The sequence below is a fragment of the Euwallacea similis genome, chromosome 22 (assembly GCF_039881205.1).
Source record: "Euwallacea similis isolate ESF13 chromosome 22, ESF131.1, whole genome shotgun sequence".
Classification (NCBI taxonomy): domain Eukaryota; kingdom Metazoa; phylum Arthropoda; class Insecta; order Coleoptera; family Curculionidae; genus Euwallacea; species Euwallacea similis.
The window spans coordinates 81,566-109,056 of NC_089630.1; the positions used below are offsets into that span (position 1 = coordinate 81,566).

Genomic DNA, 27,491 nt, shown 5'->3' on the forward strand with positions numbered 1-27,491 from the left:
ATCTATTTACGCGAATAATTGTCAACCAGCAGTAGATTTTTGGAGATCTATTTTTGGCTCTTACATCTTAGAAACAGGTTTAAGTCCTAAAATGTTGAAACACCGTTCCATAGTCATAGAAGCAGCTTCTGCAAGTAAAATCCTCCCGGTGTTCACTTTGATTATATCTCCCGAGGAGTCTTTTTCAATGCAGTAGCACGAGTCGTAGAATTCCGTGAAAGTAGTTGCGATTTCGTACACGTATTCGCACAAATGGTGCATGCACAGATCGTCTGTGATCTTAAGCAAAACGTCCGGGAAACGTACTAAAACTTTCCCAAGTTTCCACTCTTTCTCATGGTCCAACGAGACTGAATTGGCACTAGCAAGCTCTTTAATTTTTTCCAGGGTAAAATTGGCATTTCTCGCTATTGACCTAATCCTAGTATAGGCATAAAGTAAATACACCGCAGTATTTCCTTTATCCTCCAACATTTTATCAAACGAAAATACATATTCATGATTTCTATTATGCGAGAGGTCAGCGTATTTAATACAACCATAAGCCACGGACTCTTGAGACTGTTTTAACTCTTCAGGGGTTAAAACCTTATCTCTTTCCTTTTCTTTCAGTTTATCAAGAGAGCGCTTAAGTCCTTCTTCAAGCAAATCGAGCAGTCGCACAGTGTCACCAGACCGGGTCTTGAATTTCTTCTTATCTTCCCCTAGAACCACCCCAAAACCCACATGATCCACCCTAAATAAAATGCCATAGATAAATTAATATGTTATTGGAATTACTTGGAACTACAACCTGTGGATTGCAGGGTTTAATATTCCAGCCTTACGAGCGCAAGCAAAAATAGTGAAGAAATGAGTTGCCTGCCCTGCATCTGTTACATAAATAATCCAGTCAGTTTTTTCTTCTTCGATGCGTTGTTTAATTGCCGCTATATCTGAAGTGTCGTAAGTGAATCCTCCGTCGGACTTTACTATTGTCAGAGGAATAGTGCCGGAGTCGCCTGATTAACAGAGGCTTAAGGAGCGCCTTTAGTAACATCCAGAATGCAGCTTACCCCACATGACTTTCCTGCCATCATCCTCTTGCAGATGACCAGCATTTGCAAGTTCTTTGACTATTTTTTCCATGTGAGTTTGATAGAAAGACTCGCCCCTTTCAACTATTTTAATATCCAAACGATCATATATTTTTTGAAAATCTGAAAAAGAATTGAAAGTCTCTGTATCTCTTCGCCCTTGTAATTTCTTCATACAGAAAAATCCACTTCCCAAAAATCAAAATACTAGTTTTTTTCTTCCAATTCCTCACCTTGTCTTGAAACATTGCAAATCAGCTTCCATGCCTTCACATGATTAGAATCAAATGACTGCAGCTTAACCACACTAGCATAAGCCCTCTTTTTAAATTCTTCATCCTCATCAAACCGTTTCTTTGATTCTTTATAAAAAGCCTGGAGGTCACTGATTGGAGGTGATTTAGTTAAATAATCTGGAAATTTATCCTGTAAATGGGCAATTAACATTCCAAACTGCGTGCCCCAATCGCCCACATGGTTAATCCGCAAGACGTCATGTCCTAAAAATTGCTATAAAGCCATTGTAAAACTTCCAAAGTAACTAACCAACCTAGATATTCCAGAAGCCGACAGATGCTGTCTCCTATAATTGTTGATCTTAAATGCCCAACATGCATTTCCTTTGCTATGTTAGGTGAGGAAAAATCAACTAAAACTTTAAGTTTTTGTTGCAGAAGAGGGGGTTTAACCCCTTTCAAAAAAACAGAGGACAAAGCCCTGAGAACATAGTCTTTACTGAGAAATATATTTATAAACCCAGGGCCTGCCACTTCAAGCTTTGCTATAAGGACATTTGATGGAACATTCTCTATTATTTTGGAGCAGATTTCTCTAGGAGCAACTTTTATGCCTGTAGTAACATTATGCAGAGTTAAAAACCAATTTAACACAATCTCCCAAGTGCTTACCAAGCTGTTTATACAGATTTGCCAAAGGCATGGCAGAATTGCATTGGTAGTCTCCAAATTTGAGATTTGTGCCTGATAATGCAATATCTATGGGAGGATTTGTGATATCAGGGCAAGCTGCAAAGACTGCAGCCGAAAATAGTCCATACAATGCTCTTAAAATGCTCTGAGAGTCTTGGCTTTCTGCTGTTGAAGACTCCATAATGGCCTTAAAAAAACTTAAAATAATAGGGCAGGGGCACAAATTGACACTTATAGGTTAAATGTTTAGCACTAAAGCAAAATATAACCAAATTTACCATTAGGTGGATCCAAGCCCTCAAAGTGGCCACACTATACAAATAGTTGGCTTAATACTAGAAGAACATAGGAGAGGCAGATACAAGCAAAGCTGCTTTGAAAACCTTATTCTACTTATTGTGCCATAAAGAATTTTAAATTTTGTTTTCCAGAAAAACCTTACAAAAACATACCCTGTTCAATATCGCTAAACGATGCTTGAGTTTCGTATTCTCAATTAAAAGTCTAGAAACCTCAGGGTCAACAGTTTCAACAAAATGCCCTTTGACGGAAGATTTCAAGCCTTCAAATTGCTGCTTTAGAACCTTTATTTCAGCTTCCTATGGGAGTAAAAACGGGAATAATTTGGTGTAGAGTTTATGGATGTAGTAAGATATAGTTTACCTCGAATTAATAAGTGAAGGTACTCACCGCATCTTGAGCTTCTTTACCGTATTTTTTTATGAGATCTGTTTGCATTATAAATTAATAAATTAAAGAAAAAAAGGTACAAAATTTACCACACCGGTTTGGAAATAATGAAAATATGGGATTTTAATTACGAAAGTAGTTAGGTTAAAAGTTGAGGGACATCAACGTCAATGTTTGCTCATGCGCTCAGACAAATTTACAGACCAAGAGACTGTGCACCAATTAAAACGAAGTGACGTCAGAAGACACTATTTTTTCTTTTTGAAAAACTCCATGAATTTGCCGCAAGAGGACATGACCTATAAAATTCAACATTCTGCCAAGGATTCCCCCAATTTCAGGATTTAAAATATTGAAAAATACTTATAGACGTTAAACCAGCTACCATTGTTTTTTTTGTTAAAAAGAAAGGCAAATACTATGGATTTAAGACAAGAAAGTATCCGAAGAAATACTGTAGAAACTATGTTTTAAAACAATTAATATTAATAAAATAAACATTTCTTCGCATCGTATTTTTCAATGACGACTTAAAGGAGGAAGGCCAACTCGAGGAAAATTAAAACTCTCAAGAAATACCCAAAAGTCTTATTTTATTAACATTTAAAAAAGTACATTTAACTATAATAGGTTATTTTAAGGTCTAACGTAGTTATTGCAGCTGCCACAGTTGACTTGACTACGAACAAGGCAGTTTTAATATCAATATGTTTTCCCTGATGATTTTATTTATGCTTTTTGCCCTAATAACCGTAATTGGTGTTCATAAAAACTTCTCTTAAACACTGAAAACTTTCTAGCTGGGGGGGGGGGGGGGGGGGGGGGGTAAGGGCGAATTATCATCTGTGGTATCTGAAGTCATAGAAGAAAGACATATAAGTCTTGGTTGTGCGTTATAACGTTTTATTTGTTACATAGTTCATTGCAGAGTATGAAAGAGGTTTTTAGAACGTTCCACACAACGATAACCTATAAATTATTACTCTTTTGGCACTCAGGGCTGTCCCTAGAGTTGAAGAATGTTACGTAATTTGGAGTAATCTAAAGGTCAGACTTAAGGCTATTATTAGTTAATTACCCTGGATTTTTTCTAGAAATATAAGACATCACAATAAGTACATTATAGCAAACTCTTTAAAGTTTGCCTGCTATAAAAGATCATCCATGCCCACACAAGCTGGGTTTATAACCTGGTGAACTATGCACCATACTATTAAAGTCGCAACACACTATACAAGGGCTTGCTGCTTCAATAAGATTCAATACAAAAGAACCTATTAATAGCAGTAAATAGACTGCAAAATAAAAGGACCAGTATTGGATATTTGACCCACTTTTTGAAACTTTGACCCAATTTATTCCTGCAGTTTACTACAGCCAGAGAAAAAATTAACACTCCGCTTTATCCATAAAAAATATACAACTCATCAACGTTCAAACCAACTAACACCAACGTCTTTAATACTATTACTCCACATAAATAGTTTCAATTTCTCAGTCCGATTGATTTTGTTTAATTACGACTAAACCCTACTTTCGGCGCCAGGGAAGCAATATTCGCAGACTTCTAACCACAAGGCGCGGTAAAGAAAAATTGAAACTAGAGTCCAGTAAATGTCATTGCGACTTTATAGTAACCAACTTACGACTCCTGGCACGGGCCTCCTGTCTGGTGTTTGTGTATTCAAACCACATTACATTCGGAATTAACGTGGTGTCTCTTATCATTAACAGTTCGGAAATTTTCCTTCAAAAAGTGTTACTAAAATTGAAATAATGTCAGAAGGAAAATCACTTACCAAGTGACTACTTGTGGGAAAAGAGGAGTAAAAACTAGTGATGTGAGGGCAAACCAGAGAGTTGCAAATAGGAATCCCACAATTATGCCCCAGAGCACTTGAGAATATGTGTGGTATTGCAAATATACCCGACTGATGCAGACTAAGACGGCCACTGTCATGGATGACGAAATTATGAGAATTTTTGAGATATTCTCAATAATTGTATTGTTGTTCATGTGATGTAATCTATTACAAAAAAAAAATTAATAATAGCAACAAATCAAGTCTTTTGGCTTCATAAACTCTAAATTTATCTAGCTGAAACTCACCTAATAAAAACAAAATAAACAATGTAAGTGGCAAAAAATGAAACAAATTGAGCATGTGAGGAGGGCATTCCATACTCCACATGAATGTCTTCCCTATGTAAGGGTCTTTTCTCACATATTAAATGCTTCAATATGTAATTCAAGGCCTCAGAAAAACAAGTTCCTAGGAAGAAGGTTATCTGAAAAGCAAAATAAGAGAGAAAGATCATTTCTAGACTACTCTTGTTTATTTGAAACAGTTTATAATGGAACAAAATAATACAAAAAATCTAGTTATACTTACTGTGTGCAAATCTCTTCTAAATAATATCAGTGCTACAAAACCTGCCCCAATGCCAAAGGGGGCCAAACTAATTAAGGCCAAGATTTTGCCAAGAATATCTCCTAAAACAGATGATACCATGTATATAAGATGATACCATGCCATAAGTATGTAACCCTTAATGCAATCTAACACCTCATAAAGATTCCAAGGAAGACAATTGTTATGAACAATTTGGGAGGGAAAAGGTAGGAGAAAGCAAAGAGCAAATGCATAATATACAAAAATTAAAGACCATAGAAAACAGATATGAAATCAACACAGCTCAGATAGCCAAAAATCTTTAAAATAAAATGCTTTATATAAAACTTTCTCAGATCACTTACCCTGATTATTGTGAATAACCTCAGGCCATTCAGCTGTAATAAATTTTAAATCTCAAGTAAATGAAAACCCCATAGTTCATATGGTGATTGAGTTAGCCTCAACAACTTTTTGAGAAAGCCTATATTGCCCTTTTTGGTTTTATTATAACCTACTTCTAGTGATATAACCAGACAATCAAGACCTAGCTTCAACCCAAGCATACATGCAATTAATCAAAATTAAGTCCTTGGCATACCATTCAAACAGAAAATATAGGAATGAAAAATACGCTACATTTCAGTCCCCTTTTACACGTCCCATTTCATAATATGCCCCTTTATGAGGCAAATGCTAAAGCAATAATGAAGACTTGCTTGTTTTACCTTTAGGGTACTCCACTAGAGTTAATGAAAGGGGTACCCATTGATCACTTTCACCACTCTCTGGGTACTGTTGCGGAGTATTCATCAGTGTATGAGATTCCTCCATTTTATGATTTTAGTCATTAAACTCGACAGATTCTGTACTACAAGCTAATCTCCTCTTTATTCATAAATTAACGTTAAATTAACTGAAATTTATTAAATTTTAAGTTGAAAACTCGAAAATTTAGCTTAAAGATACGTTGACCCCTCTTACTTCCATTGATGTTGTTCTGCTAATGTCAATGTCATAAAATAGGGGCTTTCGATTGTACTGTAGTGTGTCCATTATTACTGGGACTTGGATACATGAACAAAAAAAGTTGATAAATGCATTTTGGAAGTTGTATTTTTATTTAATCATAAAGAATTATTTACTTGTTGTTAAAATAGGCTTTTAAGCCAGTATTTGGTAAGTTTAAATCAACTGGTTCAGGCCATTTTAATTTGAAATAGGTAAATGTTTATTAATAATTAACAATATGTAAAAAACTATGAGATTATGAGCGCCATCTGTGTACGAAAGTGAAAATCAACAAATCTAGAGCACTTGCCTCTTCCATACCAGATTTTCTCTTTTTAGCACTAGAGGGTGACAAAAATTTTGCTTCTGAAATTGTATTACTTAAATCCTAACTTTCTCGTCATTTTGGCGAAGAAAAATTAGTTCTCTAACACAATATGTCTACTAATTAAGACTTCTACGAACTATATTTACCCAACTCATGCAGATTCACAGACTGTCTCCTTCTTAATTCACAAATCACAAAGCACATGCATAATAGCACAATCAAACTGTACCGCAATTATATAAGTTTCCTTATCTGATTTTTCCGCTATGTTAACTATTGTTTTTCACGCTTAATAAGAGCTCTTTTTAAGGGTAAAAGAGTGTGATAATTGATAATGCAAGATTTCCTATTATGTTTCATAATCTCTGAAGAAAATAGATAGGGTACAAACATTTTCGAGGCCATACATCACACCAATGTTTACCCAGCAACAAATTTGGTATTCAGTTCGTGTGCATTTTAGCTAGAAAGTGTATTAATGACCCGAGAAAAGATAATAAATCCGGGACCTCTTAAGCTCGTTTAAGTATAAAGTTCTGTACTACTGCAAGCTCAACATGTTGCCTTCTAGATGGTTTTTATTATTACTGTTAATAAGTGGAAGTGTCTTGTTATCAGCGACTCAAACGCCACCGCATATTGTGTTTATTGTTGCAGACGATTTGGTATTAAAATTGTTTAAATTGTGTTATTTAGTGAGTTATACAGGGATTTAACGTTAATAGGGGTTTAACGATGTGGGGTTTCATGGATCTAATCAAATTCTCACACCTAACATTGACGCCTTGGCTTATTCTGGGCTGATACTGAACAATTACTATGTCAACCCGATATGTACTCCCTCAAGAAGTGCCATTATGACCGGGAAATATCCCATACACACAGGTCAGTTAAAATACTTTAAAATGGAAATATATCCGCATTTTTTCTGTAAAGGAATGCAACACAGTGTTCTTTATGGAGCAGAACCACGAGGTCTTCCTTTGACCGAAAAAATCTTGCCACAATACCTTAAAGAACTGGGCTATGTGAATCGGATTGTGGGCAAATGGCACTTAGGTTCCTGGAAGAAGGAATATACTCCACTTTACCGAGGATTTGTATCCCACCTAGGTACGCAACTAAAAATCATTATTTTTTACCAACAATAGCGAGGTTTTTAGGATACTGGACTGGGCACCAAGACTACTTCGACCACACAGCAGTAGAAAACCCGGGATGGGGCCTGGATATGCGCAGGAATATGTCCGTAGCATACGATTTGCACGGCAAATACTCCACTGATATCTTCACTGAAGAATCTGTGAAACTAATCAAAAATCATAACACCAACAAGCCCTTGTTTCTATATCTAGCACACGCAGCAGTTCATTCAGGGAATCCTTACGAGCCCTTAAGGGCTCCGGATGAAGAGGTTAGCAAATTCGAGGACATTGAGGACTTTAAGAGAAAGCGCTTTGCCGGTGAGCAGATATTTGTTTCGTGGTTTAGTTGTAAATAAATTTATGCTGAAACATGATCAGCAATGTTGAGTAAGCTTGACAAATCAGTCGGAGCGGTCGTGGAAGCATTGTCATGCAGAAACATGCTCAAGAATAGTGTTATAGTCTTTACTAGTGATAATGGAGGTCCGGCTGCAGGTTTCAACTTGAATGCAGCCTCCAATTACCCCTTGAAGGGAGTTAAAAATACACTATGGGAAGGTGAAGTTTGAGTTGAGAACAAGTGTAGTGAATTTAAAAGGTTTTTTAGGGGGAATTAGAGGTGCAGCTTTCATTTGGAGCAGTCTAATCAAGAAAAATTCTAGAGTTTCCAGTCAGCTGATGCAAGTAGCTGACTGGCTACCGACGCTGTTAGAAGCGGCTGGCGTTACTATGTATGTTTCGTAGAAGTGAACTGCTCAGTGATACAATTAAAATAATTTTAGGAATTCATCCAGTCTGGATGGAATTAGCATTTGGAACGCCCTAGCTCAAGATACAGAGTCTCCTCGCAAGGAAGTCCTTCACAATATCGATGATATTTACGGAAACGCAGCGCTTACTGTTAGTTCTATGAAACTGATTCAAGGTGTGTTACAATAATAATAATTTTGTTGTTTACATATTCAGGACACATCTCTTCTAGATTTAAATTATCATTTGCGCTCTCCAACATTAGAGCCCGACATAGATACTACTGATCAAATTTTATTATTCAAACTCTCGCTTTCTTGATATGTGGTGGAGACAAATATAATAGGATAAAAAGGGTTTTAAAAATATGCGAGCTTGACACATTGGCGTTCACAAAATGTCGAGAAAGCGATGATTTAAATAATAAAATATCAGAAGTAGAGTCTATGCGGTCTTTCGGGTCAACTAATAAATAGTTTAAGTCTAGGAAGGATGTGTTAAATCTAGTCTTTCTCTGTCATGTCCCCCTACTTAATCTCATAGGCACAACTTATAACGCGGCATGGGACAATTGGTACGGTCCTTCAGGCCGTGATAACACCTACAATGTATCCCTCATCCAGGAGAGTCCTGCAGGACGAGCTTTAAAGGGCATTAACAGCTTGGCTAATGCGAAAATCATCAAAACCCTTAGAGCTGAGGCTACGGTGATTTGTGGAGATGTGGAGAAGATTAAATGTAATCCTGTAAAAGCTGCATGTTTGTTCAATGTCACCGAGGATCCATGTGAATACAAGAACATAGCTGATCGGTATGTTTTTTTAATAATATGTCTTTTTTCCTTGATTTTATTCGGTATCTCTATTTCTATTACACCTACATCGGAATATGAAAATGTAAACAAATTCAATGCCCAATTTCAAATGACATTAATGCCAAAATCAAAAGGACACGTGGTTTCACTAATATTCGTCATACGAGAGTGACGCTTTTTGTTAAGAAGGCTTTGGAAACATAACAACGTTTCGGTTGTTAGTATTAATGGTGTCTCCGCGTCTCTCCCCGTTTCGTTCGCGAAAAGTATTAAATTTCGAGTGAAAATGCGGAAAAAATTTGGAAAAGTTTTTGCGGAATTGAAGACTAATTTCATAGAAATAAAGTGAGTGTTCGCACGAGGTGGTGCCCTACTGAAAATAGGTAAAAATTGCACTTGTAAAATACGATTTGATTTGAATATTGAGAATATCGCGTCGTTTACGTTCGGGTCGCCGAAGTCGCACGACGACCGAGTAGACATCTTTGGTTGAGCTCCAATTGATTTTCAGCAAAAATTTCTTGTAACACGACAAAAAATTAATGGCGGACGTTTAACCGGTCAGAGGAGTTTATCGGTTGTTAAGAATTTGGAAAAAGAGTACAGGACGTTTCTTTTAACGAAAGCTTTCAGATTGTTGGAGAAATTTGTTTCCTAACCTTAAACAAGTCTTATTCCTTGCAACCTCCTTTCGTAGATCTTTCTGTTCTCGAATTTTTTCAGAATACTGTCCAGACAGACTTTATTTAATTCCGTTTACATTTTGGTTTGGTTTGGAATATGGAGAATTTACTGGTCGTCATAGGTTTCCAGATATTGTCAAGGAGCTGCAGAGTGTGCTCCAAAAGTACAATGCCACGGCTGTGCCCCCTAGAAACTTACCCTTGGACCCAAGAGGAAATCCTAAATATTGGAACTATGTCTTTACCAACTTTGGAGATTTTGATGTCCCCCAGGTTACTGCGAATAATTAAATTGCCGTCTAGTCTTCTAATTTATTAAATAATAATAAAATTACAAAATACCTACATTATTATCATTGTTAAACCACTCTACAAACCTTTAACAAACACAACCTTAGACTGATTTCACCATAAATGGGGAAAGGCGATCTCGATATTATGTACACTCTGCTACAGTACTGCTAGGAAATACGTAAAGTGAAGACACTTTGGAAAAGCAATCTCTTATATATACAAAAATACGGTCATGACGCAACATGAGCAATTGTTCAGCTTAATATTTACATTCTACAATTTTGTTTGAAAGAATGCCGTTGGTGCCATACAATTGAACTGAAGAGAGAGCTCAAGTTTGCGGATCAATTGCATGGCACAAGCTCAAGATGAATGAAAAAATAGAAATTTAACTATTTACAAAAGCTCTAAGTATTCGATAAATAATTTCCTAAAGAGAATGATTGACCTGACTCTGTCGACAAATTTGGATAAATTTCCAGTGATGGTACCGAAGAAAAACTGGGATGGCAACTGACTTAAATGAGGGCGGTGATGAGACGTGCTTTGAAGTTGACTAATCTCTCGCTGGTCTGAGCGAGACGCTGATGAGAAAGAAACACCATTAATCATGTTTTTAACCATAAAACAGAAACGTACCAAAATCAGATCTTGCACCAAGTTAGCTAGGCCCCTGTTAGCAATCACGAAAAGTCTGGTGATTGGGCCGGGAATTCCTTCTGTGTGGCCGTCAGTTGCTTTCTGGACATCCAACTCAGCTACACCTCCAGCGTCGTGTTCATCAGATTCTTCAGTGGCTCCAGATCCAGCGACCAGCTAAGATATGTAAAAGTATATGCCAATGAAGCAGTTTTGAGCTATTTAAAACAACGTTGCGGCTCATATACAAAAGTAATTTATTATTATGTAACAATCATGCAGCCAAGTTCCTTTCACCCTACTTAATGTAAAGTACCACCGGCTTATTCAATTAACATCCATATTACTCTATATTTAAGCAAATTATATGGACATAATATTTACACGGTTTGTGGGCCGATACGAATGTATTGCTGGGACTTAAATGGATTTGAAGGTCCAATACTCTTATTTAAGAAGATTCAATACAGATATAGAAAAGAATGGAGAAATCATCAAGACAATAATAACAATTATTGAAGAATTTGATAGGCGTATTCAAGTGGCAGTAGCGTTGCAGTTCGACGTAGCGCTAATTTAAAGCATTAAAGCGTGTTGTGATAGTCAGCTAGATTTTAAAAATTGTCAGATAGCACCAGTGAATTCAAGTTTCGAGTATTGCAGCGCTCGATCGCTATGAATGCCCTAAATGCGTTCGATGATTACACATTTGAAATGATAACAAATCGCTTGTGACGCCATCTATTCGCGTCAGCAAAAATCGTGGTTTAAAACCGGAAAATTCTTCTTCGAAATGCGACACTCGCATTATTGTCAAGAATTGGGTTAATTGGATGAGTCATTTTAATTATTTGTTATATAAGGACGTTTTCATGGTTGGAAAGGACCAATTTTTGGAATTAGAAAAAATCAGTTAACTTATAAATTATCAAGCTGTGCCCACGGTTTCAGTAATTGACGAAATATTAGTTAATTTAGTATAAAGGTAGTCAGAAACAGATTTTGAAAATTTTATCGTGCTGAGTTTTTTACTATCAAATAGATGTTATGGGAAATAAAACTGAAGTGTCTTGTTTGGTTGAAGCTCTTAATGTTCTAAAAGCCTAAAAAGTAATAAAACGTTCATGTTGCCTCAAAAACGAAGAATGCTGACTCTATGACAGTTTCGGCTTTTTGATTAATATGCCCGTGGAACTGGAAAGGGAATCCTGCAAATTTTAATAGGTATTTGTTATTCATTGCTCAAAGAATAAACTGTACAATATTCAGTGGAGGAGTCTGCCTTAAAACTTAGGGACATTTTTTTTTAAGTACAAAAAAAAACAGAAATAATTAATTTTTGTTTGATTTTATGTGGTCCTTTCTGGACGCCCCTGTAAATAAATCATATAAAAACCAATAACCTAGATTGTTTTTTTTTCAATTTATTAAAAACTGAATTGCTCTGGAAACAAGGAATTCTTGCTGTTCTCCGCGTTAGTATCCAGGACCTTTAAGTAATCAAACACAAATAACTGAAAATCAAATAAAAAACTGTTTAATAATTTCATTTTCCTTTATTTGAAACTATACTACTCCAGCACTACCAGCAGTTTTAGTCAGTTTTGTGTGGAATCTTCTCGGTAGTCAGTAACAGTTAAGTCCACTTCATGATTCATAGTAATATTTAAGTGTTTATATGACTGTAATAGTATTCTATGGAACTCAACCCCAAGTAGGTACACCAACCCCATGCATAAATCCCAAATTTTTAAAACCAGAACAGCTGTAAATATGTCTACTTGAAGGAAAGATTGTAGAAACTGTAGATATTTACAAAATATTCAAAATGTTTTCTTGATCCAGAAATCTGGATCTACTGTGGATACTTCTGGAGACAAACACAAAAACCATATGGAGGTTTAAGTACTAAATACACCTATCAATAGATAATATCAATCGCTCCTTCACCACATTGTCACAATCCTCAGTTAAGTCAGTCCACCAGAAACAGTCAAAGTCGTTATGTACAGGAAGAAGTAAAATCGATGCAGAAGTGGCGTGCTGGGCAGTACCTTGGCCGGCAGTACTTTAGTAGATACGCTGGAAGAGGCTGTAGCCAAAGACCTTGTAGATTCAGCTGCAGCCGAGGTCAACCCCCACAGACCTCCCCCATTGTTGTCTGTTCCTGCTACCATCCTGTAGACTGTGCCTACAGTCCTAGCTGCTCTGTCTGCTGTATTCTAAACACTTAATTGCTCAGTCGGTTTGGAGATGGTTTGGGTAGGGAGAGGGTTGAGGTCTTGTCTTGTTTTGGTCTATTGCAAGTACGAATTTTCATTGTCTTGAAAGCCAATATGAGATACTCAGTATGCGATTTTTACACGGTATGTTGCGTTAAACACGAAATTCGCATGGTCCTTATTTGGGCGTTAGTAAGTTCAACAAAACGATACAAAATTTATTTACAACTTACATGGTACTACAGAGCCTAGACGCTAGTATATATGAATTGATGCTAGTGCTGATACACGTGATACATAATATAAAAATTAGTATAACTCAAATCTGGGTTATACATTTGCGAGGGCGTACACAAGAAATTTGTCAATACGCAACAGTAATTAACAATTTACCTCGTTAAAATTTATGCAAAACTTATGAAAAGGGAACCCAATCGCGTTGTAATTGCTGGTAAACGTTAACTGTTTAAAATAATTAAACATAAAATTGGTTTTGTAACGGTCGCATAACCGAGCGCAAATTTGGCAATTCTCTCACGCAGCAGAAATACCATTCACACACCTGAAAGGGCCCTTCTTACCCTGATAATATCGAACAAGAAATTGCCGGAACCCGCCCCTGTATGGCCGTCGTCGTCGCTGCCCCCGAAGGGCGAATACCGCTTGTTGCGGTCCTGGTCGTCGACGTCATTTAAATCATGGTCGGGACTAGGAGCAGATTCAGCCCCTACTTGGTCCTCGGTCTTAGCCGACTCTGCTTCCCTGGCGACTCGTACGTGTCGTTTCGCGATTGTGTTGGCCGAGTCATCGATTTGTTCCGACTGGAAGAAAGAAAGAAAATCGGATTTAAAATTTTCCAGAATGGATGGGGAAACACCCTTAAGATCTTAAAGCATCATTAATTGTTAATGTTAATTATTCGGGTTTTTCTGCTAAGGGTTAAAGTCGTCTGAGGCTCCCAGACTGTCATTGTTGGGAAATTTTTTAAAAAAACATTTAGTTCAATTAGAAGAATGTGAGGAAAATATGAGTGAAGAATAGAGAAACTGCAATGAAGACATTGAGCTTTAGAAGTGGAAGAATGAGGAGGTTTCGTGTTAGAATGTCGAGGTTTGAGGGAAGATAGGGGAACGAATAAAGGTGCGGTACCAACAGTCCTAGAACCTTCTTTGTGGAACTTCTTTTCCGGGCTGTTTATCAAAAAGTGTGACCATCTCTCTTGCATGAACATTAAAAAATGATTAAGGAGATTATGACTAAAGAAATGGGAACAATATGAATCAGGAGCTTTTTTATAGGGACAATACCATCTTCAAACGAAGAGAAGGCGCGGATGAAAAACATAAACTATAAAAACATATAAAAAAAATATTAGTAGTTTTTCCTAGTATATTATCTGTATAGCGGAACGGAGTAACAATCCCCTAAAGCTCTAATAATGAGGATGAATCCTTTTCGGTCCTGTAGGAAATTATCATTAACACATTCCAAATTCGCAACCCAACCAGAGTCCTGCAAAGTATCGTTGCAAGATGGTAATGTGACACCATAAATCCTTCATCCACATAGAAACACAAACACGATCATACTGTGTATAAGTTTACCCCTTCCGCAGTTGAGGTCTCTATTGCTTCCAGAGCCAGAGCAGAACTAGTGCTAGCTCCAGTGCTCGATTCGCCGTCTTCGTCTTCGTAGTCATCGTCTGGGGGGAAGGTGGGCAGTACTACGTTGACACTTTGTCCGCCGGACCCTCCACTGGAACTACCTCCACCTAACCCCCCTCCTCTTAAAATCACCCTTCCGAACACTCGGAAAGCAGTGCTAGTTACGTTTTGGATAACATTGTCTAAGACCTAAAATTGCCCAGCCATTGACGTGTGAAGAGTTTCACTCATGGGCGATTATTGTTGATCATGAATTTTACCTGAGATAGAGGAGGGCAGAAGGCCCCTATTAGTTTTACGAAACTATTCACTCCTTGCAACAGCCCTGGTAAGTCAATATTGGACAAAATACCCGCCAATCCTCCTCCGCCTCCGCCAGCAGAGGCAGACACCTAAAGTTGTTTTTGAAATAGCTTAAATCTGACCAGACAAGAGAAAAACATTAAAAAAGCACTATAACAAAATGGGCGAAGAAAGTCTATGTGATAGTGAAAGTGATCTAGCGACGTCTATAAACCCATCTCTTATTGCAAAATCCGTATATTTACATTGTTTGTTATGAAGACGACGATTACTTAACTCGGAAATTTTCTGCCCTGTGATTCTATATAATGTAATATCGACAAATTAGACAATTTAAATATTAATATGTCATTCACATGAAATATCATTCTAAAGCACTTTGTATGTTGGCCATCTTCAAGGTAAAACTTAATGACTTACTGCATTGAAAGTAAACAAATTTACATTACTAACGACTTGTTCATATCTCCGACGCATTAATAGTAGATTAAGAAAGTAACCAAAAAAAAAACAAGTTCTTCGGTTTTTAAATCCCTTTAAATCGAGTTAAATTCTGGGTTTAGAAGACTTTTCTAAATAGCTTTAAATCCTAAGGTTTGCATCAGGTAAAATTATATGAAGATCCATTTTTTCGCAACGTCTTCAAATTTTTTTAAATCGATATACCTATATGTAGTTCATGTTCTAGTGAGTCGAGCTACGTCCTCGTAATTTCAGAGGAAAACAAAGCACAATAGAGAGATCAATGACATCAAAAAATTATGATAAATTAAAATTTTTAACATTTAAACAAATTTAAAGCCTGCGAAATTTTGATAATTTAAATCGATTTAAAAGAAAATGTAAAAAGTGTCAATAATTTTTCTTGTCCATTTCCTCATTTACTAAATTATGTTTTTTTTTAAATTTTAATAGTTAAATCGACGTTTGTCAGGTGGACTTGAAATCTAAAACAATGAACCTACCTGAAGACCCGTGGAGGCTGGTGCTGCATATACAGTGTACAATAGAACACTAAACACACACGCGGAACTTACTAACCACTTCATAATGACTAGACTGGGTTATCTGAAAAAGAAATAAAGACGGTTAATGTCATAATATCATCAATCAGCTTTATAAAGGATTTTCACAGCGTTTTAGCGAGTCTACTTGCTAAATAGTCCTGAGAGCAATAAATTACAAAAATGACTTCATAAGGATTATTTTGGATTAAAGAGTGTTTCACACTACAAGATGGTTGAATTTAACAGCAGAGTTATGTTCTGGGAGAAATAGTTTGAATTTGCGATTTTTGGCGTTTATGCAGAAGCAGGTATAATACAATGAATATGGAATAAGTAATAAAATTACACAATGGAATTTTATGCTCACTTCATATTCGTTGGACCTATTTCTGCGCAAAACGTTAAAAATCTCAAACTTAAAGACAGTAAAAAGTGCGATTAATTGTAGATCCAAAAAAAAAAAGTTCTTAAGTCTAAATACAACTGGTACAATCTGGCAACATCTGCCGAGTTTGGAGTCGAAATGCAGTTGTGGAAAAAAAGACCCAAAATAACGGCGCCCTGTTGCCATTTCCCGAAACGAGTAAACATTTACTGATTTTTCTGTATAGCTTTGGACGTACGTGTTCCAAAGAAGCACGTTTAACGACCCTCACGGAGAATTTTAATCGAATCATTTAGATAGTGAAAGTATAACCGAACACAAGAATTGCGGCAAAGCGTTAACCTTCACCGAAACCGACGGGTTTTTGTTTGTTTTTAACTCGCTATAATACGAAGACAAGAATCATTTCACTTTTTTGTCAGCTTTTACAATTCATTCCAATGTAACCGGCCACTTTAGACAAGGTCAATAAGATTAATTTTCAAATTATTAAATAAATAAGAAAATTAGGGGAACTCCTTAAAACGCCACACTAACAACCTGAAAATTGGGCCACTTCAGATTCTTATGTCTCCACTTTGCCTTTGCTTAATCTTTCCACTAATTCCTTTCTCGTTTCCTCTTACTACCTCGTCCGACTTTTTTTTTCTTTCTTGAAAACAACCTGAAACACTGACCGAGCAACTACATATGTGACCTGCACTTTAACGACCAAAAACTTTAGGCGAAATGCGGTCTCGTCAAAATGAAGACTTAGTGGTAGAGGAAAAGAAGTTAACATTGAACCATTGAGGTCGACTATTGGATAACATCTAAACAGAATTGCGTTAACCTGTCTTGCGGCTTCGTAATTGGTCGATGGGCCAGTTGCATACTACGACCAAATTCCAAGGTGCTCGTGCATCGTGTTATGAAGTAATACCTTTTTAATGTGTTATGCTTATTAGTTTTTAAATTGGTTCGGTTATATTTGAGGAAAAGTTGGGCCAATTACAAAAGATCCAAAATGCTCTAGGAAACGTATATGACAAGAAGGCATAGGAGGAAAGAGAGGCTGAGAAGTGCCCAAAAAGAGCTTAAGTGAAAAGGAAAATTGTTTCTTTAATTTGGACCAAAAAGCTCAAGGAGCAGTCAAACTGCCATATTCTCACATTAATCAGGATCAATTTTTTTGAGGATAATTCGAGGAAGACAGAATCTTTTACTCTGTTTTGGTCAAGGAGAGATACAGGATTCAGCAAAAAAGGCAAAATAAAAAAGAACTACATAAACTGACGATAGATGGCGCGCAGTACGAGGAAAACCACAAGGAGAAAAAGTTACTGGAAGAATAGCCATTTCATTAACCTAGAAACTCTTTGGTTGTAACTAATTTTTACCATTATGACCATTATTTCACAACAGAGGCGAATCAGTAATGTAATGTAATTAAGAACTAATGATCCTGAGCAATGTATGCAACAGGCGAGAAAGTTCCCACACCGATGCAATTATTAAATAATAATTTATTAAACGTATTATTATAAAGCTGTAGCGAGACACTTGGCAATGTAATTTCAGCAAAGCTCAGTGTAGGCAGGAAACTTTTAAGACTATGATTAGTTCAATGAAACTGGCAATTTCAGGCAACAATGTTAAGCGCATTACATAAAAGGCACTGAAGTGTTTAGAGGGTTCCCAACCGTAGAAATTTGCAGAAGTTCATTCTTGTATCTGTTTAACACACATTTGTGGGGAAATTCCATTTTTGAATTTATTTTCTTTGCTGAAAGAGAATGAGTAGAAAGAGGATTTTTCAAAGTTCATTTTGCCTCATTGTCGAGTTATATAAACCGTGTAATTCCAGTTTATAAGCGTGCAAAACGATTTTTTTCGTCGACAAACAACATTCAACTCAAGGGTACTTTTTCGCTAAGGTGACATGTAAACTTTGCCCAATCGAAATTCCATTTGTTAGACGGCCTCAAATCAGGTATGTACGTGGTCCGTCGGACTAATTCAGGGTCGCGACTTTATTAATTTGGCTCGATTAATGATAAAAATGATAATTAAAATAATCACATCCACGGAGATATATCAAGGATGTTGCGTCAAATAGGCTTACGTGATTTTTTCAATAGGAAATATTTGTGGAGCAATTATTGAATTAGGAATATTAATAAATGTGAAGGCCGATCTATTTTAATAGAAGTTTCGTTAGTTTGGCAATGCACTAATTATCATTTTCCTCTAGATGGAATTCCAAATTATCGATTGGTGTAGGAGAAAAACTGTTGCGCAAAATTGCCCACTGGCTGTATGGCGTGTCTTAACGATAAAGAGATTGTATTCACATGTCTTTGTCAGGCAAAGTAAAAGGGTTTTGTTTATTAGAATGACCTCTGTCCACGACTGAATTATGTATCACGAAAACACGTTCAATTGCAGTTATCGGAAACTGGGGTTGGTATGCGACTAAAGACTGAAATGATTTGCAAGAAAAATGATATTTTTGTGAGTCAGTTGGACTACGCCACTGAACTTGTCATAACAGCTTTGCAGAATTCCTCACAAGAAATCAGAAGCATATGTCTAAAGTATGATACAACTGAAGTTAGCAATTAATAGTATTAAAAAATTCATAAATCTTTAAAAGCTCGAGTTACGCGACTGGGTTAACTGTATCTGAGTCAAAAAGGTTCTTTACAAACATAATTCGCCGTAAAAAAAAGAGCGTATCAATTTCTAAATATTAAAACAAGTAATAAAAGCCACGCTACGCCACTGGATTTACTACACTTTAAAAGTCACAGAATTACTATAAATTACCTCCGAATTCTTCATAAAAAATCAGGAGTGTAGCTCCAACAACAAACATAGTTTCTAATATCAAGAAGCTTCCAAGTTTAGTAGGGTCCGAAAACCAGGGGCGTATCTGAACTAAGTTAGGATCCAATGAATTTAATCGTTCCTAAGCGACAACGGAAGGAATTCATAGCCACCTTAAAACTTAAGTTGCGTCACTGATTATTTCTCATATCAAAAATGTCCAGTAGCGTACATTTATATGAGCTATTGTTGGTGGACAAATTGTCCGTGGCATGTCAGGGACGTGTTTACCTAGCGGCGTCAAATTATATATATTTGATATATACTATATATCAAATTATATAATATTATTTGAGTAAAAGTCAGTTTTGAAGATCAAACTTAATAAGCAGTGTGCGCCACCTAACTCAACTTAACCACTCGAATCTCAAATTATATTTTTTTCAAGTACCAAACGTAGGATTTTTCTTGTCAAATCAGGGGCGTACCACTTAACTTTCATTGAAAATTTCGTTTAATTCGTTACACTTCGGGCTAGTTCTAAAACAATTAGCATTTGATCAATAATTTGGCCTCGTTTGCGGGCGAATTTGGGTCTGACTGCCTATAAAATTTTGCTTTTCGAATCGCACCCGTAATGAATACAAATTCTCGTGGTATGACTGTAATCTGAGAAAGTGGTCTCTTACGTATCGCTAACGATGAAAATCGCTTTCTGCTCATTCGATTGTTGAGAAAATTCCAGTGTAAAAAAGCATAAAAAAACACCAAAAACATAGTTATAATATTTGGTAACAGTTTCTGTATGATGTAAGTAAGTGAGTTAAACGATTCGTTTTCGGTAATGCTTTGCATCTGCTTATTTGTGCAACTGAGAATTTTAAATCAACAAAATCATAAATAGAAATCCATAGACTTGAAATATTATGGAGTGCAACAGTAATTAGCGACCTCTGTTAATTTGGCTTTCAACTACAGATAATTACGATAACGAACCTGACATCTGTCGATGCAGTGAGTTATTTAAAGGGGAGGGAGAAAACGCAGTTTCCTTTCGTTTTAACGTCACTTGTCATAATGACCGCGAAATACTATTTTTTGAATTCTATTTTTTAAGTTAAAAATCTGAGTTTTGAACTCGCAACGAAAAAGGGCCAAAAAAAAACACAAGCAGTACCCAAACCATAGACCATCAACCAGCACTTTCATCGCACGCTTCTTCAAACCAATTTCACCTGCAGTGTGAAACCAAAATCTTTACTCTTGCTTTCCGGTACCACCCGTCCAAGGTCATACGTAATTAATCCAAATAGAGGGGCAAAAAGAGACACTTACTGTTCGACAAAGGAGGAACTCACGCAACGCACTCCTCCGGTCAAGCACGAGAAAAAGACTAACTGTCGGAGAATAACAGACAGTTTTCTAAATGAATTCGAATGGTACCACTTCCACCATTCTCTCTCTCGTTTGAACCACCACCCAAGAGAAATGGCCTACTACCATGCGGCGGGTACCACGCTAAGAAAACCGTACCACCAATTTACCGGCGACATTGCTGGTTAAGTAACACCATGTGATTACTCCGTGATGGTAGGAAGATGGTTCTGTAATGGAGGCCATTCGATTAAATTTAACATGGAAGTGCTGGCAACGATTAAGAAGTTACAGGAGTTGGTCTGAAGTTTAGCACAAGCATCACAAATTTCAATTACTGAAAATTTATAGATTGAGGAATGTAAAAGCTGCGATGAGGTAAATTTTTAGGAATATGAAGGAAAAAGCGTTCTTTCAAATAAAAAGGTGTTTCATTGGAATGTAGGTGAAAATTCAGAAATTGTTGACATGTAAAGGCTAGTTAACTCTGAGATTTTTTAGGACAGGTGTGGACACTCATTAAATAAAAAACTGTCAACAATGAAATTTACACAAACTACAAAAAAGTGTCTTCTTTCGGCCAAAAAGATCGCCAATAACGGACAAGCGTCGCTTCAGAAGCTACAAGGTTTCTCACGCCAAATGGTTCAAATAGCGCATCTCATATAAAGTCATAGATGATTTTAATAATTCCGTAAGGAGTCTTGAATCAGATCTATTGATTATATTGGTCACCTAATGGCTTAGTTTAGTTATGCTTTTGGGGAACCCGAACCAGTGCTAATCAATATCTGGATTGTATTGTTCACGAGCAGTTATTAATCGAGAAACCAACTCAAGACTAATTAATCAACAAAGAACGGAGGTGATCATATCTTTACCCATGTTTAGCTTTATGATGGAGGTATAAGAAGGTATCGATTTGCCTACTGTTCATTATAACGATTATTATTGTTGATTACCCAACTGATAAAGCAGTACAAGGCAAAAATCCTTATTTATATTCATACATTCAGCTCGATTTTAATGAACATTGTGCGACTACCATAACTCTAATCGCCGTTTCATTCGGCCAATAAATCTTAATTGTTGCTGAATGGGAGGTCAAATGTCGACAAATTGTTGTAAACAAATTGCATCCAACGTGGAAGAAGCGCAACTTGGTAACACAGAAAAGTGGAAATGTTGCTTTCGTTTCAGCGATTTTGCAATGGAACGTGTCGTAATGAAAATTGTGCGGACTATCGTAATTTACCTAAAACTTCCTTATATTTTTTGATATGTCGTATTACATTTAAACAAATTGAGTTTCGAGCAATTAGCACCGAATTTGCCAAGAGCTGATGCGTTAAATGCACTTGCTGAAATGTGTGACGGACTTGCAGTTTGGCCATATGAAATGCGTGTTTGCGTTTGGAACATGGAAAAATGCGACTGAAATCACAAGGAACAGCTGCTTAATAAGCCGAAAAATCGTCTGATGTTATAGACGAGGTGTGAAAGTATTAACCTAGTTATTGTGCACATTTGTAATGGCGAGCAGCGAGTGACCGGCGGCCAAAGTGCAAGGAAAAGGCCCATTTTACATTTGTGCCGAAATAAAAAAATGTAATGTTTCCTTTGCGGATTTGGACATTGTAAAAGCTCATGTAACAGTTTTATGGCCACAGTAAAACATATTACAAATATTACAGTTGTTATTACATTGGACAAGTTCTCTTGTTGTTTGCTTATGCATTAAGCGAGAAAACCACCTCAAGACTAACACTTCTTGCCATAAACCCATCAGATCGTTAGCTAATGAATAACAAATCAAACCCAGGGTCCAAATCACTTTTCAGTCAGAAAAATAACTCAATAATCACCGTTTTTTCCGACCGCAATTATTTTCACTATTTCTGTATCAATGACTGTTATTGTTTGATAGTGATTCAGTTACTATACTGCAACTACGCGTTACTAGTTGCTTGTACTTAAGGATTTATCTATTCCTAAAAATCGACTTTGAACAACAATAATTCTTAACGATTATTATAAGTAAAGCTCTGATAATATACGAAACCAGAGCGGCTTAGAGAAAAATAGTACCGGACAACCTTGGTGCCTTGTTGAAAGTACCAGTTCAAAATGAGATTGTTGGGTCAACTATATTTCCCAGACCAACTGATTGATCGTAATAATTATTCTTGATTTATTTCAAGCCGTTTTGATCGTGGGAGAGGGAGTTGGTACGCAGGGTGCGGCTATGACAAATCACCGACGAGAGAACAAATGGCAGAAAATCGATGCGATTGAAAATTTGATATTTATTTTCACCCAAGCAAAAGCCTTTATGATCGATTTTTTACATGAAAATCGTATCTAATCTGGGCCTCACTCCCAGCTGTTCTCAACATTTTGGTTCAGATTAGACAGTTGTTTCCCTGGATGTTTTTCATAGCGCTACACGCGAAGATTCCTGGATTGAATTTCATGGTGTAACCATATCTATAAATAGTTATAGCTACCAACCAGTGGAAACTTTGAGAAATCAACTTACTCATGAGGAAAGTTACGAGCTTAGAAAATTCTATTAGTTGGCGAATGTCGCTGATCTTTACAGTCTTTCCCTCCTGTAGCGTAGTATACGTGAACTACTGAATGAAATTTCTGGACGAAAGCACTTCTATAAAGAGTCGTTTTCGCTAAATAGCTGTGATAATATACGAAATTGGAGATCTATCCAAAGAAAAATTGTACCGTAACCTTGGTACCTTACGTGGCAATGGGGAAATATGCGAAAACTATCAATGCCATGGAAGATGTGCTTATCAGCCTCTTCTATTGGCTCACGGCAGAAAGCCTCACTGCCAGCAACTGTGAACTCTTTGGTCACAAGTCGTCCTCAAGGTTTTCACACTCCTGAACTTTTCCGAGGGCCCTTTCATTGAAGTTTGAAGGAAAGACAAGTGCGTTTTTTTAGGTTTAATCTGTTTTCTCGAGGAGTTCCGGCGGCCACTATTGCGCATATCTATGCATAATAATAGTGAAAATACGGACAGTTTGGTAAAAAATTACAATTTCCATTCTTGACTGGTCGTGTGTATTGCAACGTACTAATAATACCCTAAGAAAAAGGAAGACAGTCGACCAACTAAAAACTCTATTATCATGTACATTGGGGTCTGCATTTGCGACAAAGGAACTGCTTTAGCGTTCGGTAACAAATCAAAGAAGCCCTCATTAATGAAATAATGACCATATTTATTTGACGAATTGACTTTTGTATTTGCAATTTTTAATCAGTCTTTAGCGAAACCTCGTCCAAAACAGTCAAAAATTTTCCAGGTAGTAATGATATCTTGGTACGTTCTGCTGGTCTTCACTGTTGTGCATTGCCATGGCCATCCAGCTTCATTATTGGAAACCCTCATCGGAGCTCAGGAGTTCAAGGTCCTCACAAAAACGCGGCGAAGAAAGGTTTCCTTAAGGATTGTTTCAGGATGGGGATAACTCCGTTGGTTCTTATGGGGACGAGTTCGCGGATCTGGACAAATATTTCAAAAATAAAACCAGCAAGAATTACACGATCATCCCTTTTAATACAGAGTTTCCCGACCAAGTGAGTATTGAAGACACATGATGCAACAATCCCGTTCATTTTCCATCGTTCTGGCCACAAAAACTGCGCGTAAATTAACTATGAAAAGCGTATATTTTGTAGCGCGAATTTCCATATTTTTTTCTAATTTGAATCGATTGAGCAACGACACATGATAATTAAATCGGCCACTGCAATTATTAATTTGTTTATCGTTGTTTCTGTGTGAAACTCAGGGCCTTGACTTATGCAAGTGTTTGTAAAACTGTCCGTTAATTAATGACTTTCAGTTTGGTAAAATGGTCAAAGGTATTATGAAATTTGAGGGTACTTGTCAGCAAGTTGTGCAGGCAATTGCGTTCACTTTTATCATTTCTATTAAATAGCGAAATTCGATTAAGTATCACTTGCAAAACTTTTTAATGGTGCTCATATTTGTGCCTAATTTGGTAATTTGCTTGGACATGTCTTGAGAAACATCAGAGACAGAAATGCATTAATTCCGGTGTTTTGTAAGCGGCATATAATAGGAAAGCATGACTGAAAGGCGAATATTTTCATCAAGCACGTAATTTTCAAATTCCATAGGGAAAAATCCCAAATCAAACTCCTCTTCAACAATCTAATCAATCCCCATAGTTTCCTTACATCCCTTAATTTTGTGTTTTAGAACGAGAAATCTCCAAATACAACTACCAAATCTCCCATCATCAACAGCCTAAACTTCACAACAAATCAGAGGAAGAAGTTGAATGAGAGTAGAATTCCTAGAAGAGAGCTGGAGGAAAAGGAGTCACAGGAAGAGGAGGAGGATGGTGATGGAGGAGGAGTTGGAGGACTGCTCACAGCTTTGTTAAGCGGATTGAGTGGGGTGATTAATGAGGAAACGGGACTGGAATGACTATTTGTTATTACGTGTTTTTAGCCTGATGGTAGCATAAATTTGGACGCCATAACCGGTTTGCTGGGGTCATTAAGCTCGGTAAGTAAGCATTCCGAGGCTTTCCAGAGGGTTTAGTGCACCACCTTCTAGAGCGAGAACATATCTATAGAGAATTGTTTTAGTTGTTAATCAGCGATTTTGAAAATATCATTAATTACAGAATTTAACTAGTTCCTGATATCTCTCCCTTCTGTAGAGTTGTATACGTGAGCTTCTGGGATTAAATGAAATGATACGAAATAATCTTGCAGCTCTTTTGAGCTTTGAACTCAATTTTGATGGACAATTTTTGGAAAGACTCATTTGAAAAATTTCCTTCGTCGATATCTCGGGAATTCGTGGAGCAGTTGATTATTTAAAGACATTCAGATAAATTTTCTTTGACTTAATTTGAAATAGATTCAATTTTAGCAAAATCCTGACGGAACTTACGACTTCACCGGCCTCAGTGACACTCTAAGAGGATTCTTCGGGGTAAATAAACACCCCAACTTTTCCTTGACCTAAATCAATCAATATTTAATGATTTTAGGGTGGTCCAGATGGGGGAGGCTCAGACATCGGTTCCTTCATGGGGGGGCTCCTAGGAGCCGTTATCAAGGGCCTGGCAAATCCTCCTGGTGCTGTACGTGTTCAATGTCGCTTACCTTAAGTCACACCCTGTACTGCGATAGTAAAGCAGAAAAACGAGCACAGTTTATTAGTCATGGATTAATTGATTATTACTAGTATGTATTTTTTAGAAAGGAGCAGGAATTCTCGCAGGGAAGGTGGTGACCGGGGTCCTGCCAGCCTTGAGTGGCCCGGTGAGTACCACTTTTAGAAGTGACTGGTCATAGTTCCTTAATAATCCTGGTTTGCGGTTTTCCGTCTCTTTTTCTATCGGCTTAAAACTGCATTTAGTATTGAAAAAATTTTTATAAAGTTGGTAATAAAGCTGATTCCTATCACGTTCGCTTTTTACCTCTTCCGCACATACCAACAAGTATCCAATTGCAACATTTACCGTTATGATTGTTTATTATTAGTGAACCAGAGGGGGTGTAAGATTTATGATTATTTGAAATGTCGACGTTAAATTTGTAACAGTGTTGAGCAACTGGACAAAGCCGCGAACTAATTTTTTCATTAATAAAACCTTCACAATCTTAATCATTACAGGGCAGGATTTGGCCTCAGCAACCATAGAAGAATATCAATTTTCTTACCCAAAATAAGTTGCTGCATGATAAGCAGTTTTGGTACTATTCCGCAATTATATAATAAATAGGTACAAGGCAAAACGCGGTTTTGGCCAAAAAAACGGCTAGAGGATATGAATACATTGGTGACACTCCTTCATAGCGGTGATTTCAGGAAATGGATTAATTTTAGAACGTTTTTATACTACTTTCAGGGTCAGCATGAGTGTCGGTCGAACCAAACTATTGTTCACCCAAAGAGTCCCAATAAATCCCCAGGAATGATTACTTTTCTTTGTTCCCGCCATTTGGCACTAACTATGATGTCAATTTTTATACCGCTTTCAGGCACCCTCGGAGGAAATCGACAGTGGCACTGAAACCAAGCTTGCACCTGCCCTGGACTCTGGATCCTTTGTAGTTGGGTTCCTAAAGCCGTTCTTGGCAGGTAGTGGTGGAAATGGAACGGTCAGACAATAATGCTTTTTTGTGTTGTGGATTTGCAATAAGCTAGGGTGTTTTTAGGGTGGGAATAAACCCTCGAAGTTTACTGTGGTCAAAGCAGTGATATCCATGGCCACTGGCCTGGTCCAGTCTTTTGCAACTGCTTCATCTTCTTCCAAATCGTCAGATTGGAATGATTAAGGTATTTTAAAGTAGAGGAAAAAGATTATATAGATGGTTAAAAATGTATTGTATTTTCATATATCGAAATATCACTAAAGTCATTGTGGTTTTCTTTATAGAAAATTCGAAAATTCTAAACTTTATTAGCAGTTTCCAATACTTCAATCGAAATAAGCCTAGAGATCAAATGCAAATTGGCAGAAAAAAATACACTAAATTTTTCCTACGAGCGTGCGGTAAGTTGCTTTGTCGCACGCATTTACATAAACAGCTATTGTCGTCTTGGAAATCAAAACATTTTACGATTTTTTACTTCTAGATGCGCCATTGAAGGCGCTCTTTTAGGTTGAAAAAATTCGAATTTCTTCAAAAAAATAATTTATTTTCACTTAAATGTCAGAAAATAGGGACGTGTCTCAAGGTATAGGAAGCATAGGAACAACGCAAAGTTAAAAAACATGTGTTATACCAGTGCGCTTAATTCCATTGGGCAGTAGTTAGATATAATGTCCCACTTCAATCATAGATAATTAGGGCTTGGGTCTCCTAAAAAAACAGAAGCATAACACTAGAAAATCAACTGAGTTTTCCGACGTTAACATAAAATCCAAATTTTGCGTGTGAATATTTCAAAAACTGCAAATA

At 36.9% G+C, this 27,491-nt stretch overlaps 5 protein-coding genes across 10 annotated transcripts; 2 read left to right on the forward strand and 3 right to left on the reverse strand.

Moving 5' to 3' along the window:
* Positions 1-60: 60 nt before the first annotated feature.
* On the reverse strand, positions 61-16,073 carry ArgRS (arginine--tRNA ligase-like protein). The gene is made up of 9 exons (XM_066401287.1): positions 16,064-16,073; positions 2,696-2,812; positions 2,458-2,604; positions 1,985-2,192; positions 1,627-1,926; positions 1,310-1,576; positions 1,056-1,199; positions 794-1,001; positions 61-736 (listed from the first exon to the last, which is right to left on the reverse strand). The coding sequence occupies exons 2-9, from the start codon at positions 2,741-2,743 to the stop codon at positions 61-63; spliced, it is 1,998 nt and encodes a 665-aa protein (XP_066257384.1). The 5' UTR covers positions 2,744-2,812; positions 16,064-16,073.
* LOC136416192 (dolichyldiphosphatase 1-like) lies at positions 4,037-6,109 on the reverse strand. The gene is made up of 5 exons (XM_066401253.1): positions 5,817-6,109; positions 5,089-5,189; positions 4,806-4,984; positions 4,495-4,722; positions 4,037-4,442 (listed from the first exon to the last, which is right to left on the reverse strand). The coding sequence occupies exons 1-5, from the start codon at positions 5,920-5,922 to the stop codon at positions 4,313-4,315; spliced, it is 744 nt and encodes a 247-aa protein (XP_066257350.1). The 5' UTR covers positions 5,923-6,109; the 3' UTR covers positions 4,037-4,312.
* Positions 6,820-10,169, forward strand: LOC136416216 (arylsulfatase J). Its single transcript, XM_066401289.1, has 9 exons — positions 6,820-7,092; positions 7,153-7,312; positions 7,364-7,540; positions 7,591-7,890; positions 7,951-8,130; positions 8,180-8,303; positions 8,355-8,497; positions 8,866-9,133; positions 9,942-10,169. The coding sequence occupies exons 1-9, from the start codon at positions 6,985-6,987 to the stop codon at positions 10,108-10,110; spliced, it is 1,629 nt and encodes a 542-aa protein (XP_066257386.1). The 5' UTR covers positions 6,820-6,984; the 3' UTR covers positions 10,111-10,169.
* Positions 10,120-20,633, reverse strand: LOC136416217 (uncharacterized). Of its 6 annotated transcripts, none has more exons than XM_066401294.1 (8): positions 20,477-20,633; positions 15,907-16,009; positions 14,899-15,030; positions 14,579-14,827; positions 13,556-13,795; positions 12,807-12,974; positions 10,753-10,929; positions 10,120-10,697 (listed from the first exon to the last, which is right to left on the reverse strand). In XM_066401294.1, the coding sequence occupies exons 2-8, from the start codon at positions 15,988-15,990 to the stop codon at positions 10,632-10,634; spliced, it is 1,116 nt and encodes a 371-aa protein (XP_066257391.1). In that variant the 5' UTR covers positions 15,991-16,009; positions 20,477-20,633; the 3' UTR covers positions 10,120-10,631. The 6 variants fall into 6 exon arrangements, with proteins under 6 accessions (XP_066257391.1, XP_066257387.1, XP_066257390.1 ...); XM_066401290.1 differs by having other exon boundaries at positions 14,564-14,827; XM_066401293.1 differs by lacking the exon at positions 20,477-20,633 and adding an exon at positions 20,310-20,428 and having other exon boundaries at positions 14,564-14,827.
* Positions 20,634-23,848: 3,215 nt separating this feature from the next.
* On the forward strand, positions 23,849-26,903 carry LOC136416302 (uncharacterized). Its single transcript, XM_066401424.1, has 9 exons — positions 23,849-23,947; positions 23,997-24,116; positions 24,766-24,966; positions 25,021-25,077; positions 25,450-25,512; positions 25,571-25,663; positions 25,782-25,844; positions 26,568-26,687; positions 26,745-26,903. The coding sequence occupies exons 1-9, from the start codon at positions 23,849-23,851 to the stop codon at positions 26,862-26,864; spliced, it is 936 nt and encodes a 311-aa protein (XP_066257521.1). The 3' UTR covers positions 26,865-26,903.
* The last annotated feature ends 588 nt before the right edge of the window (positions 26,904-27,491 follow it).